This window comes from Callorhinus ursinus, unplaced genomic scaffold (assembly GCF_003265705.2).
Source record: "Callorhinus ursinus isolate GAN/ISIS: 27379988/994484 unplaced genomic scaffold, GSC_fseal_2.0 scaffold77, whole genome shotgun sequence".
NCBI lineage: Eukaryota > Metazoa > Chordata > Mammalia > Carnivora > Otariidae > Callorhinus > Callorhinus ursinus.
Window position 1 is genome coordinate 1,403,307 of NW_027397139.1, and position 20,453 is coordinate 1,423,759.

The 20,453-nt window shown below is 59.7% G+C and overlaps 1 protein-coding gene across 3 annotated transcripts in view; it reads right to left on the minus strand.

The window, feature by feature from the left end:
* KDM4B (lysine demethylase 4B) overlaps positions 1-20,453 on the minus strand; it is a 132,845-nt gene that overhangs the window by 77,345 nt on the left and 35,047 nt on the right. For all 3 annotated transcript variants that reach the window (XM_073887231.1, XM_025861517.2, XM_073887230.1), the window contains exons 2-5: positions 20,296-20,386; positions 9,887-10,052; positions 4,501-4,676; positions 3,555-3,669 (exon numbers count right to left, since the gene is read on the minus strand). In XM_073887231.1, coding sequence (XP_073743332.1) covers positions 3,555-3,669; positions 4,501-4,676; positions 9,887-10,027 — 432 coding nt within the window. In that variant the 5' untranslated portion in view covers positions 10,028-10,052; positions 20,296-20,386. The remainder of the gene's footprint in view (positions 1-3,554; positions 3,670-4,500; positions 4,677-9,886; positions 10,053-20,295; positions 20,387-20,453) is intronic.

Genomic DNA, 20,453 nt, shown 5'->3' on the forward strand with positions numbered 1-20,453 from the left:
AGCAAGCGTCAGCATTTTCTCCACCCCAAGCCCACTCAGCCTCGCATCCCATTCGTACCCTCCCCGTTAAAGGTCCCCGAACCAGTGGCTGGTCCTGGCAAGGCGAGCCCCTGGCAGAAGCCCAGAACACAAGCACGAAATCACAAGCCCTCGAGTAAAACAAAAACCGATAAATTGGATTTCATCCAACTAAAAACTTCTGTGCTTTAAAAAAGACACTATCGAGAAACTGAAAAAGAGAATCCACATAAAGGGAGAAAATACATGTGAGTCAATCTATCAGGTAAGAGGCTTGTGTCCTCTCTAAAGAGCCCTTATAACTACAATAGAAAAAAAATAACCGATTAAAAAAAATGGGTAAAGGGCCGAAATGGACCTTTCTCCTCAAAGAAGATACACACGGTTCACAAGCACATGCAAAGATGCTCAACATCATTAACCCGCAGGAAACCTCAGATCAAAACCCCAGTGCCAACACCACGTCACACCCACTAGGACGGGCAGGGTCAAACAGACAGACAGCAACAAGTGTTGGTGAGGATGTGGGGTGGGGGGAGAAGAGCCCTTAGACACTCTCCTGCCGGGGACGGGAAACAGGGCGACCTCTGGGGGAAAGCATGGGCCGTTCCTCAGAAGGTAAACATGGAATGAGCATGTGAGGAGTGCAGTTCTAGGCCTAGGGACGTGCCCAGAGCAATGAAAACGTAACGTCTGCACAGACTTGCATATGCACATTCACAGGCACATGACTCGCCATGGCCAAAAAGTGGAAACAATCCAAGTGAATGGTTAACACCGCGCAAGGGCAGGTCACTGGGTTGCAGACAGGAGCACGGTGCGGACACGCGCTGCCCCGGGGACAGACCCCGAGCCCACGACGCTCAGGGAGGGAACCAGACACAGAAGACCACACGGGGTGTGAGTCCACGTGTGTGACACGTCCAGAACACGCTCGTCCACGGACAGGAAGGGGGCTCGTGGGTGCTGGAGAGGGGACGGGGAGTGACTGCTGATGAGAAAGGGACTTCTTTTGGGGCTCACGGAATGTTCTGGAATTGACTGTGGTGATGGCTGCACAACTCAGTGAACTGCAGCAGAAACTTGAATCCTGTGCTCTATGCGGGGGAACTGTGTGGTGTGTGAGTTACACCTCAATAACGCTTCCTTTAAAAAAAGACACCGTAGGTCAGACAACGGATAAACAAGCGAACGACCCCCACGAGCACTAACGTCGTAGAACTCGGTGGAAAAGAGCGGCCCGTCTGACAAATGGGCGTGTGACTTCCCACTTGTCCTAAACGCAGCACAGGCACTTCAGCTCTTCCAACCCGGCAGCTGTTGGGGTCAGAGTCCCTTCCTAGAAGTCACGACTCCGAGTCCAGGAAGCAGAACTGCAGGCCGGCACGGGGCTGCCCAGCGCCGGCCCACGAGCACTGGAGCTTCATCCCACCCGTGGCCTTGTCAAGAGCACCGACGGCTGGGGCTGCACTTGGAGAGTGGGATGGGGACGGGGACAAGGCTCCCAGCCACTGAGCCCCAAGGTCCCCACCTGAGGCAGGGAGGAGGGCGGAAGGTCACAAACATCCAGAACGGGGCTCCCGCAGAGGCGCCAGGAAAATCTCTCTCCTCATGCTCTCGCAGAGCAGGGGGTGCGGCCCCCAGGGACACCCAGTGCTGGCCTCCTGCCAAAGCCCTTCAAGGAGGTGCCACGAGCCCAGATGGAATGGGGTCGGAGGCGAGGCCTGATCTGGGTCTGCCACGACGGGTCCCTCCAGGCCTTGGCGGCCTGACGTGGGAAAGGGAGCTTGGGAAGTTGGGCCCCTCTTGCGGGGCCCGGAAGCCCTCAAAGCCAGCAGAGAAACGGGGAGCAGTGGCAGGGCTGGCGTCTGGAGGCGGCACCCAGACGGGCCCCAGAAAGCCCAGGGACACGGCCCCACTGGGCCCCCACTCAATCTGCCACAGGAACTTCTGCGCCTTCAGCCAGGCGCAAGGGCAAGTTGGCTAATGGTGCCGAATGCTTCTGTAACCATCAACAGGGCACCCGCTCAGTCCTGGAAAGTTCGAGGCCCTGGGGTGAGCCGCACGCCAGCTGAGGTGCGCTAGGGGCAGCGTGGGGGACTGGGCTGTGCCCCCTCATGTTAGATGTGTGTGTGCCAACAGGGCCCCTGGGCCCCCGCCCTGCTGTCCCTGCCACGCCCAAGGCATGCTCGTGGCTCTGCCCTCAGCACGCTCAAGAGGGTGAGGCCCGGCCATGTGGCCTCACAAGCTTGCCATTGCTGCGGAGTCAAAGCCAAGTGGATGGAGCTCAGGGTCCCAGGGAGAAGCTAAACCTCCTTGTCCAGAACACCCTTGCTGGAGGACAGCCACACACCTGCCGTACCCTTCGCTGTGGATGGGGAAACCAAGGTCCAGGAAGGGCGGAACCAGGGCCTGGAGTCAGCTTAGTCCCTGACCTCCCAGGGCGAGGGCGTCTTCCTCGGGTTCTTAAGGGTGAGCTCCCTCTGAGCTTGACACGCCCTTGGTGCCCAGCTCAGAGGAACAAACCTGCCCCCACCATGAAGCGGGACCCCCTAGGTGGGAGGCCCGTGGGCCACCGGTCAGACAGGCCCCCCAAGCTGGGCGAACTGCTGGGACCCACGCGATAGTCACGTCTTTCCAACACCTTTTGGGAAACGCAAGCCTGTCCCAAGTGGGTTCAGGAGGGTCCTGACCCTACTCAGGAGGGGACCTTATTCTAACCCACGCCAGCCCCACCCAAGCCCAGGCAGGACTCAGGAGGCACCCCCAGCTACTCTCATGAGGACCACGGATGAGCGGATAGAATGTTCCAGCAGGAGATGATCTTCAGAATGATGGTTCAGGGTAGGAGGCAAAGATGGCAGCTGAGGGGCCACTCCGGGGAGAGCCCCAGAGCAGAACACATGTCAGACTTAAGAGCTTAGAAAGCAATCAGTCCTGGTAGAGCCAACCCAGGCTTATCAGAGGGCCCAAAAATATTAATAAACTGTTCCCTAAAAAAGTGTGGGTCCCATTCAAACCCCCATCTGCTGAACAGCAGCACCTCGGTGGGGCCTCTGCATCACATCTCCACCAGTGTCTGGTCTACGCCCCTAACAGGCCAAGGCCAGCATGAGGCCCCTCCATTGCCCCGGGTACCCCCAGGGCCCTCCCAAGGGCTAGAACTCGGGGCCCCGAGGCTCCCCCAAGACAGAGTGCTAGGAACTGGAGAGGAAAAGTACTAGACTGAGGATTAGGAGGCCGCTGGGAGGTCAGCTGAAGGCTACCTGAGGTCAGATCAGGGCAGGAGAGGCTGACAGTTTTGTAGGAAAGATTCTGCAAATCAGAAACACACGTGGCATTCCTTCTTTCTTCACCCTGAGACTTGGCACGTGGCTGTAACCAGAGCCCGACAGAACGCCCAGCTAAGCTGGCCGCAGCATTGTAACATCCGGGTTTCAAGATAAAGTCCCATTCACACACCTTTCCCTCTACCGCTTACCAGGAAACGGCGTCCCTCATTCCCCCAGAACCTCTCGGGGACCCCGGGTACTCACGTCATCGTACAAAGAGCCGCTGATGTCAGCCCCGTAGATGGGAGAGACGAAGGTGAGGTTCTTCCAGTACTTGCGTTCCAGGTCATCGAAGTCCTGGTGCCGTGGGGTACAGTACCTGGCGAATGAACAACACAGCAACCATGGCCGTGGGGCTCACCCCTCCAGGGCGCAGCCGGATACACGTTCTCGGTCCCCATCTCAGGACACAGCCCGGAGAACACGGATGTGGCCCTGAGAGAGCGTTTATTCAGGGCTGGGGGGGTTCGGGATGGGCAGCAGGCCCCCCTGGAATGACGCCCACTCGTCCCACCTCGTCGGTCACCAGGGCCTGGGGCACCCGAGTCGGAACACACACCGGGGACAGCTGGGGCAGGTGAGGGACGCAGGCTCTGAGGGTTCTCCTCAGCCCCCTGCTCTGCAAATACCAGCCGCGCCGACCAGAGGCCGGGCCCTGTCTCGGGGGCCAGGACAGCAGGAGAAGGCAAACGACGCCCTGGCCCCATGGGATGCTTATGTCTGAGAGCGAAGAGGCTGCCGGAAATGCACAAATTTCGGCCAGCCAGGGAGGCTTGGGGAACAGAGAACAAGCAAGAGTCAACGGCGGAGGCGGGCGCCCAAGTGAGCCCAGGGGCGTGTGCCGGGAATGCCCACAAATGCCCCGGGATGTGCGAGGGAATGCGTGTGAGTGTGCCCCGTGTGTGACCCAGGAAACCCCGAGGAGGTGCCATCGGACTGGAGATGTCGCAGGAGGGTGTGGGGAAGCAGCCCAGGGACGGGAGGCAAGGACAAGTCCCCACCATGTCCCACTCTCTCTGCACCCCCAGAACCAGGAGCCGCCAAGGGCCCCACTTCAGGGGGCCTGGAAGCCCTCAAGGTGTGGCTCCTCCTCAGAGACGGGGTTTCAGGGCCCCCCCCCCCGACACCCGCCTCACCCCCGGCCACGTACTTCTCGCTGTTGGCCAGGCGGCGGTACTCCCCGACCGTCATGGCCTTTTTCTGGATGTTGTACTGTGTGAAGAGGCCTGACTGGCCCGTCACCACCTGCTGGATGGGGGCCGGGATGACCACGTCGTCGATGTCATCGTACGTCTGCCTGGGTTTCCACTCCTTTGGGGGGATGATCTGCAAGACGAGAGGGCAGTCAGCGGCGCCGGCAGATGGGAGGACACACAGCCGCGCCCCCCCCCCCCAGGAGACTGGCGGTGGCTCTCTGGGAACGCGTCCAGGTCCCACACTGTAGGGGCACCAGGAACCATTTGCATACTTCCTCAAACTCCCCACAGTGACCTGTGCGGGGCCACGGGCACTACCCGCTGGGGCACAGCCATGCTGGCCTCCCGACGCCGCCCGGCAAGCCTCCGCAGCTCAGCCTGGGCTCCGGGGGCTGGGAGCGGTCCCCTCCACAGCTCAGGAGCCGGCCCCCATGCGCATGTGCACGAACACAAAGTGAGCAAGCGGTGGGGGGGGGCTGGGGCTCCCACACTCTCGCCTGTTCAGGCGCTCTGCGGCCACACCCCCGGCTGCGGAAGGCAGCGCTGCGAGCCTGGCTCAGGACCACCCGGGCCAGGCCGGGAGGCCGGGATACCTCCTAGGGGCAAGCACAGCCCTGGGTGGGGGGGGGGGACACCATACAACAAACACCCATGAGGGCCTTCCCCTGTGGGAGCGAGCACATGATAAGCGCCGTAAGGGATAAGGAAACTGCAGAAAGGGGACAAGTCCTAAGTACAAAGGACAGAGAAGAGCTAGTGAGGCGCCACAGGCCAGAGAATGATGATGCCACAAATGTGAGGGGACAAGACCTGAGAAGGTCACCTCTGAGGAACAGCATGGCTGTTTCTTGGTGGCAGCTGGTCCCGCGGGGGACCGCCCCCACCCCTCTCCAGGACAGGCCCCGGAGGGCCTGCAGGAAGGGCTTCGGGGAAGGGCCGCCCGCGGCGGGGGGCACCGGGTCAGCGCCGAGCTTGCCCGACTGGCCTCTTCGCCCTCCCGCTTGCCCCCCTCTGCGCAGCGTGCTCTCTGGGCCAGGCTGGGGCCTCCTGGGTGCCCGGCTCGCTTTTCTCAAGGCCCCTGGGGCCAACACGGGCTGCTATCTCCCAGTCCTGGGCAGGTGTCCGCAAACAGCTCTCCTTCCGGGGCACCCAGCGGGCCACCCAGGAGCTTTGGGACAAGGAACTCAACCAACCTGTTTTCAGGGCGGCAGCCAAGAACTCTGGGGAGGCCGAGGCCTCCCCCAGCTCAGGGCCAACGAGGGAAGAACACCACACCAATGCCCCAGTTTGCCGGCGGCTTCCAGAACAGCTGAGATCCTTGCCATCCCCAAGGATTCCCCAACAGACATCAGTGCAAGGAAATGTTTTGCTTGGCCACGAAAACCCTCATCCCCTGGTAGCCAGTTAACAACAGAGAGGTGCTGCCACCACCAGCACCCTCGCCGATTTGCTGACAGAGCACAAATAAGTAACAGGAGCAGTGAGAGGCAGTCAGTGGCTCAGGACACTGGGCCGTGTCTGGGGATATGTGTGGCTGTCATGACTGGGGGGCTCCTGGCATCACAGGGGTGCAGCCAGGGACGCTGCTCAGGCCCCACGGCACCCAGGACGCCCCCAGAGGAACCACCTGCCTCCATGTCAGCAGGGCCCAGGCTGGGAACCCTGACTGAAGTTAAAAGGGGACACAGCTGCTCGGTCAAAGCTCCTTCTGGGGACATGCCCTCTCCCGACTCCGTGGCCACAGCTGCCCGCCCACGTGTGGCATGAGGCCTCATGACAACAGGGTGCTGGGGTCAGCCTGCTGGTCGGCGATTTTCTTAGATGGCAAGCAAGAAATCTGAAGAGTCAGGCGATCAACTAACACACTTGACACGGAAAGCACCAGAAATACAAACGAAAGGGCCGGTGGCTCCAGCGTGGGAGACGCTCTCACAGAGGAAGGGGTTCCAAGCGGCCCCTTAGCCACATGGGTGGCGCCTCGCCTTCACAGAGAAGTGGCGATCCCCCACCCCCCGCCGCCACGCATGCTCGCCAGGGAAACGGCGGGGGGGGGGGGGGTTCACCCAGCCAGTTCCGTCAGACGAAGCCCGCCCAGAAACAAAGGCTGCAAAATAAAGCAAACATGTCACTCCCAAATTTTCGGCTCCCTCCTGAGAGCCACAGACTCCCCTGCCCATCTCTTCCATCCCTCACGGGCGCTGATGCATAAAGACGCCAGAGAACCAAGGAGGCTGCTTCAGGCGCGCACGACCGGCACTTGCGTGGACACACACTCGGCACGTTCTGAAAAAGGCACGTGACACAGAGCCGCTTCCAACGGGTCTAGGACCCCAAGCCCTTGGGAAAATCAACGTGCCGGGGCCTGACGCCCTCGAATCTCCGCGAGACCAGGGTCTGAAGGGAGGCTTCGAGGCGAACAACCTCTAACAGATATCACTGGAAGACATTTGAGCATCCTGACTCCTAGACTCAGTGCCTGGCGGGCATGGCGTGGCCCTGCACTGGCCCGCCCTCGAAGCTCCTGGAGGACAAGCCTCAGCCAAGGCTGAGCAGGACAGAAAGGCCACACTCCCCCGGTGGATGAGGTGGCACCAGGCAGGTGGCCTGGGGAGTCTGAGCAGCTGGGTTAGAAGGTGCGGGGGACTCAATAAGAGGGAATGAAGTGAGGGGCCGGCCTCTGCCCCTGACACCTCCCACTCGCCAAGCCATTTTGCAGGTGGTGGGACGGGTGGCTGGAGGCGGCACCGGGGCACCGCCTGCCTGCAGGGACAGTCCTCAGGGATGCACCCAAGCGCCGAAGCACCTTGACCCCTCCCGCAGGACCCAGCGCCATGCCCCTCCCTCACTCCCTCCCACCCGAGCACTTCCCAGCAGCGCTGGCCTGAGGGGGCAGGGACATGCACAGAACAGCCAAGAACAAGACAGGGGTGCCCCAAAAGCCCCAAAATGGGGCTCCCCACACCCTCACAGCCTCTTCTGGCTCTGGCCCCTGGTCCCAGCTATACCTGCTGAAAAGCCACCCCCACCCAATTCCACCGGAGCTTTTGCGGGGGGGTGGGGAATGCAGCTGGGATGAAACCGAAAACCCCTAGCACTACACACACAGACGCACAAAGAAGGGCGGTCAAGACCAACGAGACCGGGATGAGATGACATCGGCACCTGCAGAGCTGGCTTGGGCCAGCAGCACACCATGTTCCTTCTCCAAAGAGGCCAGCAGGCCTGAGAGCCAAGCGCCCCCATCCGAGAGGACAGGGGTTACCCAAGGCCCCCGGCACACGCCTCCCGAGCCCCACCTGTCCCCCCGGAGTAGCAGGGAGGCTGCTGAGGGGCTCGAGGGCCCGACACACGGTCCCGGCCAGGTGAGAGAAGGGATGAGTGTGCGTGCGCAGTCGGCGCGACTCTGCACTCGCCAACGTCCTTCAACCTGTACCCAGGTGCGACAGAACCTGTGCCCGCCCCACGCCGCCCCTCCCCGCCCCGCACACAGAGGAAGCCGCACACAAAATCCCCCTCAAGAAGCTGAGAAGGAGCACACAAAAGGTGGAAGGAAAACAGACCCAGGAAACTCCTGCCTCAGGAAACACCCAGTCCGAACAGCTTCCTTAGATCCAAATGAATTAGCCAAAAATGACTCCACTGGGATTAGAGCTCAAAGCAGGAACACTGGGGCTCAAAGGAGAAGCACAGAGAGGGAGATGAGCCGGGAAGGGGCAAAGGCAGGTAGAGGCGTGGGGGGCCTGGGTGGCAGGGGACACGGAGCCCGCGGCCACCACAGCGCCGTGAATGGAAAACTCGAGAAACGGCCAGGGCCAGGGGGCCGGCTAGGAGAGGGGAGCCCCAGACAGTGAGACAGAAAAAAGGAACAGGGACGGGAGCTGCAGCGGCCTCACGGTGCCCCAGGCAGAGCTGTGCGGGACAGCAACTCGTGACACCTCCCAGCACAAGGGACAATTTGAACCAGAAGCACGAGGGCTGTCGCATCCCGGGGAAAGTCGAAGCAGGCCAACGACAGGAGACAAGGCAGAGGAGGCTCTCCCCCCACAACACCCCCCCCCCAACAGGGACCCTCAACAGGGCAGAGAAGGCAGGAAACTGTCCCCGACAACGGACACCTGCCCGTCGGCCAGCCGGGCAGAAAACCCCCAAACCCGCAAGAACCCGGGACCTGACGGAGTTTCCCAGGAGGAGCAAAGCTAACATGACATGGAGGCTCTGGTCCCCGACGGTCCGGACCGTCGAACGCTGTATGCATGCTGGCGCGTGTACGTGAACAAAATCAAGGGGGAAGCAGACACAGCCAGCGGACTGCCTGCCATGTCTCCTTGGGCTGACATCGGAGGCATGACTTAACCAGGAGAGGGACTGATACCCGTAACAAAACCACCCCAACCAGGTCGGGGGGGGTGGGGGGGACACTCCTCTCCCCACTACTGCCAGGCGGCAACAAACCGCGGCCCTGGGCCAAGTCCCGCCCACCGCCTGCTTTTGTATGGCCCCGAGAGCCAAGAATGTGGGGTATTGTTTTTTTCATTTTCAGATGGTTAGGGAAAAAAAAAACAACAAAAGAAAAATGTTTCGGGACCAGCAAAAGTCCCGTGAAATTCATATTTCGGCGTGCATCAGTAAAGTTTTATTGGCACACAGCCACGCCTGCTGGCTCGCGGGTCGCCGAGGTGGTGGGGCCGAGCACGGGACAGAGGCCGCCCCACCTGCGACGCTGAAAATATGACTCTCTGGCCCTTTGTGGACAAAGGTCGATTCCTCAGTTTCAAGAACGGAGAAGCAGGCACCACGGAGGGGAAGAGCCAGGTACACAGGCAGCCACCAGGCAGCAAGACAAGCAGGTTACACACCTTCCAAATGACTGGGCGAGCGGTGCCACGCACGCAGCTTCCCGCGAACCGTTCACGGTAAAAAGCAACACAGACTGCGCTTGTCTGTTTGCTCTCACCACGCGCACGCACGGATGGTCCACGAGAGACACGCCACGGAAGAGACACAGTTCCCCAGAAGCCTTCTCTGACACTCGACGCCCTCCCGCCGCAGGGTGCGCAGCACTGAGTGTCGCCACCATGAAGCCCGAGGCGCCCACTGCCCCCCGAGGCTGGCCCTGGCCATCGGCTCCCGCGGCGACATGGGCTGTGGGGCTTATGTCTGCATGCCAGGCCTACAACAGAGCCTGGCACGCGGGAAGAACTCTGCAACGTCTGCTGACAACAAGGTCAGAGCAGCTCGGTGAACACGGCCACGGCCATGGCCACGCCAGGCCCAGGGCCCCGGGGGCACGCTTAGGGCCGAGCTGGTCGAAGGTGGCGCTGGGCCCGGGGCGTCACCCACCTTGGCCAGGCCTGCCCGGTGGGCTCCCTGGGACTCGATGTAGGCCACGTATTTGTTGAAGTCCTTAAATTCTTCCATGGTTGGGCGAAACGTCATGATTTTACAGCTCGGGTTCTGGGCCCCATGATCCTCAGACCCCATGGCTGCCGCAGAGAGGCTGTCACACCTGTGGGGGAGGACAAGAGAGCGTGAGCGCGTCAGTGCCGCCACCCGCCCGGACATGCTAAAAACCCCTGCGGCCTCGCGGGGCAAAGGCAGGGGCCGCGCAGCCCAGCTGGGGCCGGAGAGGGGCCTGGGAGCGAACTCCATCTCTCCGCACTGGCACCAAAAACCAAAACGACTGCAACTAATTAAAAACAGAGGCGCCCTAGTTCTCCAAGCCAACGCAATACTGGAAGCCGGAGCACTAATTTCAATCTAGGGGCCCTGAGAAAGAAAAGCTTTCCTCATCGGGGACTTCTTATCTAGGCTTGCCGGCATCAGCTTCAAATCAACGCATCTACTCCGGAGCCAGGTACCCACACCGACAGCAGCCCGTGCGGCGGGCTTCCGAAGGCGAGTGAGGCTGTGTGTGCGAGTGTCACCCTCGGGGGCAACCAAGCCTGGAAGTTTCTGCATAGGAGCCGAGAGCATGGCTGATACTCTGGGGATATCCGAAGAGAGGCTGGGGATCAGGGTCCTCTTGGTGAGGAGGCCACATGCTGCAGTGGCCCCCTCCTGTTCCAGGAGGTAAGGGGACCCAGCGAGGCAGTCGGTGGCCCATCCCAAGCAGGGAGGGGCTTGGGGACAGACTCTGGGGAAAGGTCCCTTGGAAAAGGTCAGAACCCAAGTGCATACAGACCTGAGAACCGGGAAGACAATTCGCCAAACCCAACTTCCTCTGACCCTCAAGTAAGCTGGGCAAAGAGAAAGAAGGCCCAGGAAGTCCACCGGCCCTGGAAGGGGGCTTCCATGTCGCCAAGTTGCAGCAGCAGCCTCCCCGAATGGCACTCCCCCTGGCAGGCACTAGAGGGCAGCATGAGCCCAGGAATGGCTGCGAAGGCCTGCAGTATCTGCTGGGTAGGTTCTGGGGGCCTCAGGCACCCCTTCCAGGCCCTGCCCTCAACACCCCAACCCCCTCCTGTGGTGAAGGGGCTGGGATCAGGGGGGGCAGCACTAAGGCCAGGCTCTGATGACAGACTGCCTGCCAGTAAGGGCTCTTGAGGGCCCCAACCCGGGGGGGGTGGTCATCACTGACCTGGGCTGGGACCCCACCGTGGCCCTCTCCCCTGTGTACACAGCAAGTCCCAAGGCTTCTCCTTGGGGCATGGCCACCAAGCAGGAGTGTGCATGGCACTGTGTGACAATAGCTCTGGGTGGAATCACAGGGAACCCCCGTGAAAACACAGCCTAATAAAGGGAAAGGGGTTGTCAGCAAGCTCCCTTCAGAGCAGCAGGTACCACAGGACCTGGGCCACAGCCAGGCTGCCCACCCAGCAGGCTGCCCCACTGGAGCCCTGACCAGCCCCTGGGACTGACCACCACGCCATCCCAAGCCAGCCCCCTTGCCTGCAGCCAGGGCCCAGTACCTGCAGCCCTACCCAAGCCCCCAGCCCACCTGCCCTCTCCCCTCCAGCCCAGATGCCACCATGTGGGGCTCACTTATGGCCTCCGCGGCTGGCAACAGGACACAGCGTGTCAGTCCTGGGGGAGCTCATGGCCCGGGGGGATGACCTTGACTCTGACACTCTTGGAACATCAGCGTGGACTGAGCTGGGCTGTCAGTTATGGAGGGAGCCGTAGAAGGGCGGGGTGGTGGGGAGACCTCCCTAGGCAGGGACGTCAGATGAGACACGAGACACCAGCTCAAACTCGACAGCAGCTTCCTCTGCCCAAAGCCCACAGGCCACCCCACTCCCTGCCACCCCCCACCAGCCTCCCATCACCCCGCTCCCCCACCCTGTCACCCACTCCCTGCCACCCCCAACCCTGCGATTCCCACCCCACTCCCTGCCACCCCCTAATGGCACAATGCAGTGAGCCCCTGAGGGGACCCCACCGACCACCTGTCTCACGTGGGTGAGCAGCTCCGCCTGTGGCTGGACATGATCCCCCCTGGTCGTGGCCCCTGGTCCTAAGCCCTCAGCCTGCCGTGGACAGTGCCCAGCTTGGCTGGCAGCGGGCACATGAGCATGTACGTGACTGATGTGGGTGACTCGTCCACTCCACACAATCAGCTCGTTTTGCACAGCTCACTGAGGCCACAGGGGAAATCATGTGCCCAGGCCCGACAAAGGTAGGTGGCAGGGCCTGAGTCCCCACACTCAACAGCTCCCATCCTTGGCCTGGCCGATCCTGGCCAGCTGGCTGCCTCTGCCCCCAGGCTAGCTCACGTGTGGCCTACAGGGGAGGGCGCACAGGCTCCTCCAAGCGCCTTGGGACAAGCAGTGTCACCTCCGGTGGGGGCTGTCTCCAGCCCATCCGCCACCCGGCACGGCGGGGGGGGGGGCGGGGGGGGGCGGGAGATGGCGCTGTGTGGTACGCCCACCACCTCCCCGGGACCAGCTCGTCCCAGCCAGAGCCGGGGCAGCCCAGGGTCCTGCCCACACAAGCTCCCTCACGCATCAAAAATCATGATGCAGAGATGAGTTTCCCATCCAGGAGGTGGAAAGAGCAGATGATAAGACAGCAGGTGGGTTTTCTGCACATGCGCACCGGCGAGACACGCTTTACTCCAACCACCGGCATCATCAAGATGCAGCTCAGCAGCGGATTATGTGTGATTTTTCCTCTGCTTTATTTGCGCCTTTTGAAATGAAGGTTTTGAGTAGATAAATATAAAGAAGAAAATTAAAATGGTTTATAATCCCAACACTCCGTCCCTTTGACGCATTTTGTGAAGGCAGGCAAATAAAAAATCATACGTGTACGTACTTAAGAAACGAAAAAGGAATCTCAGCGAACAGCAACCCCGGGCCAAGGTCCCAGTTTATTGGGAACACGGCGGGGGCAGAGGACCAAGCGAGCGCCCCCTGAGGGAACGTGCAGGCCACTCCAGAAAGACCACTGTGCTCTTCACAGGTCAGTGGTGTGCCAAAAAGCAGGCACATTCACAACAGGATACGATAAAAGACACGGCCCAGTTAAAAAGTGGGCAAAGGGCTCAAAAAGACATTTCTCCAATGCAAATACACACATGGCCAACAAGCACACAAAACGACGATCAACATGTTTAGCCATCAGGGCCACGCAAACCAAAACCACAAGAGATGCTTCGCCCCCACCAGGATGATTGTAATAAAAAAATAATAAAAACAGGGGCTCCTGGGTGGCTCAGTCGGTTAAGCGGCTGCCTTCGGCTCAGGTCATGATCCCAGGATCCTGGGATCGAGCCCCACATCGGTCTCCCTGCTTAGCGGGGAGCCTGCTTCTCCCTCTCCCTCTGCCTGCCTGCCTACTTGTAATCTCTCTCTCTCTCTGTCAAATAAATAAATAAAATCTTAAAAAAAAACAAACCCAAAACCGGACAACAACTAGCGCTGGGGAGATGTGGAGAAATGGGAACCCTGACACACGGCTGGGGGGTTTGGAAAATGAGGCAGCCACTGAGGAAAACAGTGTGGCGGCTCCGCAGAAAGTTACACCTAGAATTACCACACGACCCAGCAATTCTACCGGTAGAAACAGGCCCAAGAGAAGTGAAAACGTGTGTCCACACAAAAACGTGTGCATCCATGTTCACAGCAGCACTGTCCACAATGGCCAAAAGGTAGAAACAACCCAAGTGTCCATCAACGGACCAACAGATGCACACGGCGCGTCCCCCACCCACGGGCACGGCCCTCGGCCGCGAACAGGAGCGAGGCGCCCACACGCGCTGCCCCGGGGACGGACCCAAGCCCACGACGCTCAGGGAGGGAACCGGACACAGAAGGCTGAGGTCTGGGGTTTCTTTATGGGGTGATGCAAATGTTCTGAAACTGACCGGTGGGTTGACCGGGAAGCCAATGGTGGTCTAGAGCAAGGACACAGATCCCATTCACATCTTGAGGAAGCCCCCTCTGGCCGTGGGAAACAGACCACGGGTAGGGCCAGACTCGTGGGGGCAAGACCCCGGCAGTCGCCCCGGCCCAGGTTTAACGCCTGGCGGTCGCCCTCCTGAATTTCCTCCATTTTACAATGAAGGACACAGGGGTTTCGCTTTGCCCTGGGCCCTGCAGGCTCTGCCGTCGGGCCTGGCTGCGCAGCGCCAGCATGGAAGCTGGCAGACAAGGGCAGAGCGAGGGACAACAGTAGTGAGGAGGAAGGGACTGGATGCACTTCGAGGACAGAGGCGACGAAACTTGCCAAGGGTGAGGAAGGAGGAGCCAAGTGCGGGGAAGAGGGAGACAGAGGGTGTGGCGGGTGGGAGAGGTTAGTTTGGACAAGGCTGTGGTGAGCGGTAGGATGCACCCCCCGATATCCACATCCTAATCCCAGGGACCTATGACTATGCCCCCTTCCGCTGCAAAAGGGCCCTTGCAGGTGAGGTGAATTAAGGCCCCTGAGATGGGGATGATCCCAGAACCTCACAAGAGGGAGAGACGAGAGATGCGATGCGGGCGCAGAGGCTGGATGGATCTGAGGAAGGGGCCCCAAGCCGGGGAGAGCAGGCAGTCCTCTGAAGCTGAAAGAAATCACGAAAAACAGTGAAATCCGCAGGAGGGGCCGCCCTGCCAGTGCCTTGATTTTAGCCTGCAGGAATCACTCACACTCACGGCCTCCCAGAAGTGGAAGAGAATAAAGTCACCAGGTTCACGGCCGTTGGTTACAGCGGCCAGGGAAGCTCGCGCGAGTTCAGGTGAACGTGTTTCTGAAAAGCTCTTCGGGATTGCCGTGCCGGCCCCATGAGACTCCCTGGGCCGTGGGAGCCCTGGCCCCCTCACACGACGGGGACCGTGGCGTCCTCATCTCCCCGTCCGTTCAATCCGAGTATTGCTCAACTTCCAGCCACACGCTCAGCACGCAGGAGGCACGGGCCTGGGCCAGGCCCCACCACCTGTGCAGGGACTGGCCAGCATCCTGAAGCCAGAGCCAGCTGGGGTGTCCCCCGGGTGTACCCTTTAACAGGAAGGGTGGCCTCTTGGTGGGTTCCCCGGCTACGACTCTCCTGACCCAACCCGCAAAACCTCGAACAGGAGAAGAAAGCATCCCTATCTCTGCTCCTCATTTTGAGGCTAAGAGCAGGTATCCGTACGTGCCAACAACAGCAAGTACACACTCCAAAGGGGTAGACTGCAAACACGTGAATTACTTCTCAATAAAGCTCTTCATTTTTTAAGGTCATTTGTTTCCTGACCTGAATGCCCTCCCAGCGCCCTACAGCCCATCACCTGGGACCAACGATCACAGCGCGCGGAGGCAGTGCCCCCGGCTGTCCCAGGCAGCTCCGCCCCACACCCCGAAGAGGAACAAGAGCATTGTCAGCCCAGGGATGTGTCCCAAGAGCAGAAGACTCTGGGCCGGGCTGACTGGGGCTACCTGCTGGAGTCTCGGCCGTTCTCTGGGTCACAGTCACCTGGACCCAGGGAAGCCCTCCTGGGCTGCTGAACTACACTGGCACCTGACCCAGGATAATCTTCAAATGCAGGGACTCATGAGCTGGGGACGGGACACTCTGGCCACCCTGGGGAGCCCCCCAACCCCAGGGGCCCCCCCCGGCCGGGGGGGGGGGCCGCCCCCCCCACCCCCCCCCCCCCCCCCACAGCTGCCACCTCCTCAGGAGCAGAAGGCTCTCCCTGTATCTAGACTCCAACCCTGGGGCAGAGGCCCCCCTAGATCCTGACAGTGGGGGTGCACTGAGTCACAAGGGCCGCCCCAGAGAGTGGGTGAGAAATGCCTGAGGGATGGGCCTCCCACCGCCAGGGGACAGCCCCTCAGCCAGTGCACACTCTGTCCGTCTCTATGGGAACCAGAATCAGAGATAAGAGGACGGCCCCTGCCCGGGAGTCAGCCTGGTTTTCTGACTGATGGGCTCAGAGACTGACCCCAAGGGCTTATGAGGCCCAATGGCAGACATCTTCCAGAAACTGAACGAGCGGGACCTGCATCTTTGAGGTTCTGACATTCAGTATGCTGGAAAGTACGTCCTCTGAGCAAATGGAACCTTACAAGGAAGGTTAACCCTGAGAGAAGCATAACCTTGAGAAACATTTAACTGCACTTGACTTGAAAAGTATTAGGGGCTCCATGACACAAGGTCTCAAAGTTCCCTGGGGACCCCAGTCCTTCTCGGTGAGGCCCATCCCCTGCCCCAAGGGAGCATCTCTCCCCTAGCTCTCTATCCCGGCCCCTCACCTATACCTGCCCCCACCAGTCCCCGTGCCAGGCGGTCTGGCCATCGGATGAAGCTCACACCTCCCAGCCCAGCCATGAGCTCCCTGCTCCCCCCTCCGTATGGCTTCTGCCAGCAAAGCCCAGCTCCCAGTAGGGGTTGGCGGCAGAGGGGCCCCCGAGCAGGAGCAGGGCCCTGGAGAAGCCTGTACACCTTCGCCAGGGATCAAGACAGAACCTCCTACAGAGGTGACACAAGGGCCCCCTCAAACCCCCATCGCCCCGCCCCCTGCATGGGCCGTGTCCCGCGAGCAGCTCTGCGTGCGGTCCCTGCGCAGCAAGGAAGACAGTACAACGTCCTCCATGTCCTCCTCCAACTATGCCCCAGGTTCTCTACACCATCCCTGACCTCGTGGAGCCCACCCGGCAGGGGGGCAACCACCTGCCGACCCCGGGGTCACAGAACGTGCCACTACAGCTGGGGGAGCTTTCTGTGTGGCCCTCCGAGCAGCAGGAGAAACGGGCCAGTGGGAGCAGGGGCCCAGAAGGAGAGCTCATGAGGGCAGGCAGCGGGCAGAAGCACCGGGCGCAGCCCAGAGAGGGTGCCAGACTTGCTCCCCCCGTACTGGCCTGCCTAAAATGGTCACAGAGACAGAAGGGGACACAGCAGGCAGAGCGTCTCCCAGGGACAGGAAGGTAGGAGGCCAGGGCCAAGTACAAAGTGCAAGGTCAAGAGCCGTGAGGAAGGCGGTGTGGCTGGACCAGGTTCTCGTGCACTGAAGAGGTGGGAAACCACGAGCAGCAGACCGAGAACTAGCCTAACGTTTATCGGAGAGACATACAAAGTCCAAAAGGCCCAAAGGAAGAACCACCCATAACGCTGTGCATTCGTTTCTATGGTGGCGGTAAAACAAAGCACCACAAACCTAATGGCGTAAAACATCGTAACTTTATTATCTTATCCTTTTGGAGGCCAGAAGTCTGTCCTGGATTGCACGTGGGCTGAGTTCTTTCTGGAGCTTCCCTCCCTTTTCCCGCTTCCAGAGGGGCCGCATCCCTGGCCCGCAGCCCCTCCTCCATCCTCACGGCCCTCAGCACAGGGTCTGCCCATCTCTCAGACTCCGACCCTCTGCCTCGCTCTCGTAACGACCCTTGTGTTGACACTGGGGCCCCAGACGATCCAGTAACATCTCCCATCTCAGGGGCCTTCACAAAATCCCAGATGCCAAGACCCTTTTACCAGGCGAGGGAATGTAGTCATAGGCTCCCGGGAGTGGGGTGCAGGCACCCTCGGGGAGCACTGTTCAGTCTGCAGCAAGTGCCATGTGAAAAATCCATCATGCAAAGAAAGAAGGAACAGTCATCACATCCCTCCAACCTGGAGACTGCTGCTGCGTGGCACATCTCGGGGAGACAAGCCCATCTGCCCACGCTCACTTAGACATTAGCACTTTCTAGAAAATCGAAAACGGGACGGAGCTATAAACAGGGGTCTGCAACCCCTGCTCTCCCCGCAGTCTAAACAGACGTGGACGGTGCCCCGGGCCACGGAACGGGAAGAACCGCCCTCCTCAGGCCGCAGTGTTAGATCCGCAGGGGGCAGCCAGATGTGGGGGCCGTGTCAACAGAAGCTGTATCTGGACATGAGACCCCCACAGACAACCTCGCCCCGCAACTTCACGTCGGCGCTGGCGGGCCTGGGCACGGTGGGGGCTGTCCGGGGCCCTCGCCCACGGCTGGGGGAACGGGACATGAGACAGCTGCTGTGGAAGCAGGGTGGCAGTAACCCAGAAGGTGAAGCATAGAGGGACCCCATGACCCAGCAGTTCCACGCAAGGCATCCCCCCAAGAAAAGCAAAACATACGTCCACACAGAAACTTGTATGCAAATGTTCACGGCAGCATCGTTCGTAATACCCCAAAAGTGGAAAGAACCTAAGAGTCCACTGACGGACGGACGGCTACACACAGTGCGTCCCTCCACGCGCTGCCCCGGGGACAGACCCCGAGCCCACGACGCTCAGGAAGGGAACCAGACACAGAAGGCCACACGGGGTGTGAGTCCAGCGTGTGACACGTCCAGAACAGGCTCATCCATGGATGGGAAGGGGGCCCGCGGGGGCCGGGGAGTGACTACTTAATGTACGTTACATTACAAGATGGGTCTCTTCTCGGGGCGATAAAATACTCTGGAATGAGGTGGCGGTGACGGTTGCCTATCTGTGCAAACATACTAAAAATCACGAATTGTACACTTTAAAGGGTGACTATTACGGCATATGAATTCTGTCTGCATAAAAACGAATTTTTTTTACAAAGTCTGCAGCAGCCTACTGGAGACCTGCCAGGCCACAGTGAACCGGTCTGGTTTGTCTCAAGGACTCTGATCTCCTTGAACGCCGCAGGCCTTCTGGAGAAGGAGCCAGTAGTTTCATTCACATCTCTGCCCTCTGCCAAAGAACCTTCCCACACCTTCCAGCTGTGGTGCTCAGTTTCTTTAACTGTAAAATGGACCCATCGAGGGAGGGGACAGGTCAGGATGACTGCAGCGAGGGACCGCTAAAGGTTAATCGAGCCGCATGGGGGCAAGCTGCACACACACAACATGTCACACTGATCTGGGTACAAAGAGAACAGTCAAGTTTTAGTGATCTGGTTGCCTGACAACAAAGCACAAGCTTTAAGGGTAAAGGCAATCAATGTCTTAAGAGACACAGTCAGAACAGACCCATTTCCGAACCATCCAGCCCCAGCAAGCAACAAACCAACCTAGGTCAAGGGCGGTGCACCTTTTCTGTGCAGGACCACACAGTAAATACTCTCGCCTTGGCAGGTCACATAGTCTCTGTCACAACTGCTCATTAGATTCTACCACTGTGAGGAGGAAGCTGACAGAGATGACATGTCAATTTTATTAGCTGTGTGCTAATAAAATTTTACTTACAAAAACAGGCAGTGGGCCGGACTGGTCTGCAGACCAGTCTGCTGACCCCAGAACTAGATGCCCGAAGTCTACCCTTCGAGAGTCAAAACCATTATTTCACCCCTCCTGAAGGGGCACCTGAGTTCCACTGTCCATCTCCCTGAGTTCCTAAATCATGGCGGAACAGAGAAGGCCACAATCCAGCCCACGCTTGGCCCAGTTAGCCTTGTGGCCTTGGAGCTCAACACTGAACACGATTCTCAGGCCACCAGGAGCAGTCAACGTGAAATGGCCAGGGAGCACACAGCACTGTTCATCCCACACTGACCAACCCTTCACACAGGTCACTGTCCCCCCCCAGCCCCCGCTCCGTGGATGTGAGCCAGGAGGTGATTAGGTTGTGCCCTCTCTTCTTATGAGCCAGAGCCTTGGACCACCATCAGAGGCCACCTCTTTAAAATCCTCTGTCCCCCCCTTTATTAGAAAAGTACAGGGGCGCCTGGGCGGCTCAGTCGGTTAAGCGTCTGCCTTCGGCTCAGGTCATGATCCCAGGGTCCTGGGACTGGGTCCCTCATCGGGTCCCCAGCTTCTCCCTCTGCCTGCAATTGCCCCCTGCTTGTGTGTGTGCGCGCCCGCTCTCTCTCTCTGACAAATAAATAAAATCTTAAAAAAAAAAAAAAAAAAAGTACAGTAAGTGGACAGCCATAAAACCCAGAACAGCTGGGCAACAGGTTTCTTTGAAAGGTATGTTAAAAATAATTTTCCATTCTTAAAGATCCCTGCCACCACTCCACTGTGACCGGTCACCATTTCCTGTAGGACATGGGATGGGGTGAATATGGCCCTCGTTGAGCCCAGAAGTGCTGTCCCACCTGATCCACGCGACACAGGGCAGCTCAAGCCAGGCAATCGCAGCACCCCCCAAAATGCACAACGCCAAGCGTGGCCCAGGCATCAGACGCTGAAGGACCAGGGCACAAACGTGAGCGCGTGCACCAGAGAAGAAACAGCCCGCAGAACAAACCCCAGAGGGGGTTCTAGGGTCCTCGGCCTGGACCCTGGACACCCCTAAACTCAGGACCAAACAGGAGCCACCTTCTCCCACCAGGGTGCGTGCAGGCCTGGGGGGGGCTGTGCCCTGAGGCAGCGCCTTGCTCTCCTGCGGCCACCTGGGCCCAGGGGTCCGAGCACTTACTTCGAACACCCGGTTGTAGCCACGGCCGTGACGAGAGGTGCCCCAGTAACTGGCAGGGGTTTCTATGAGGTCCCAGCAATGGTGATGGTTCCTAAAATGCACAAAATAAACACGTGATTAACTAAATTGACTGCACGCTTAAACCTTAAGTCCAGATT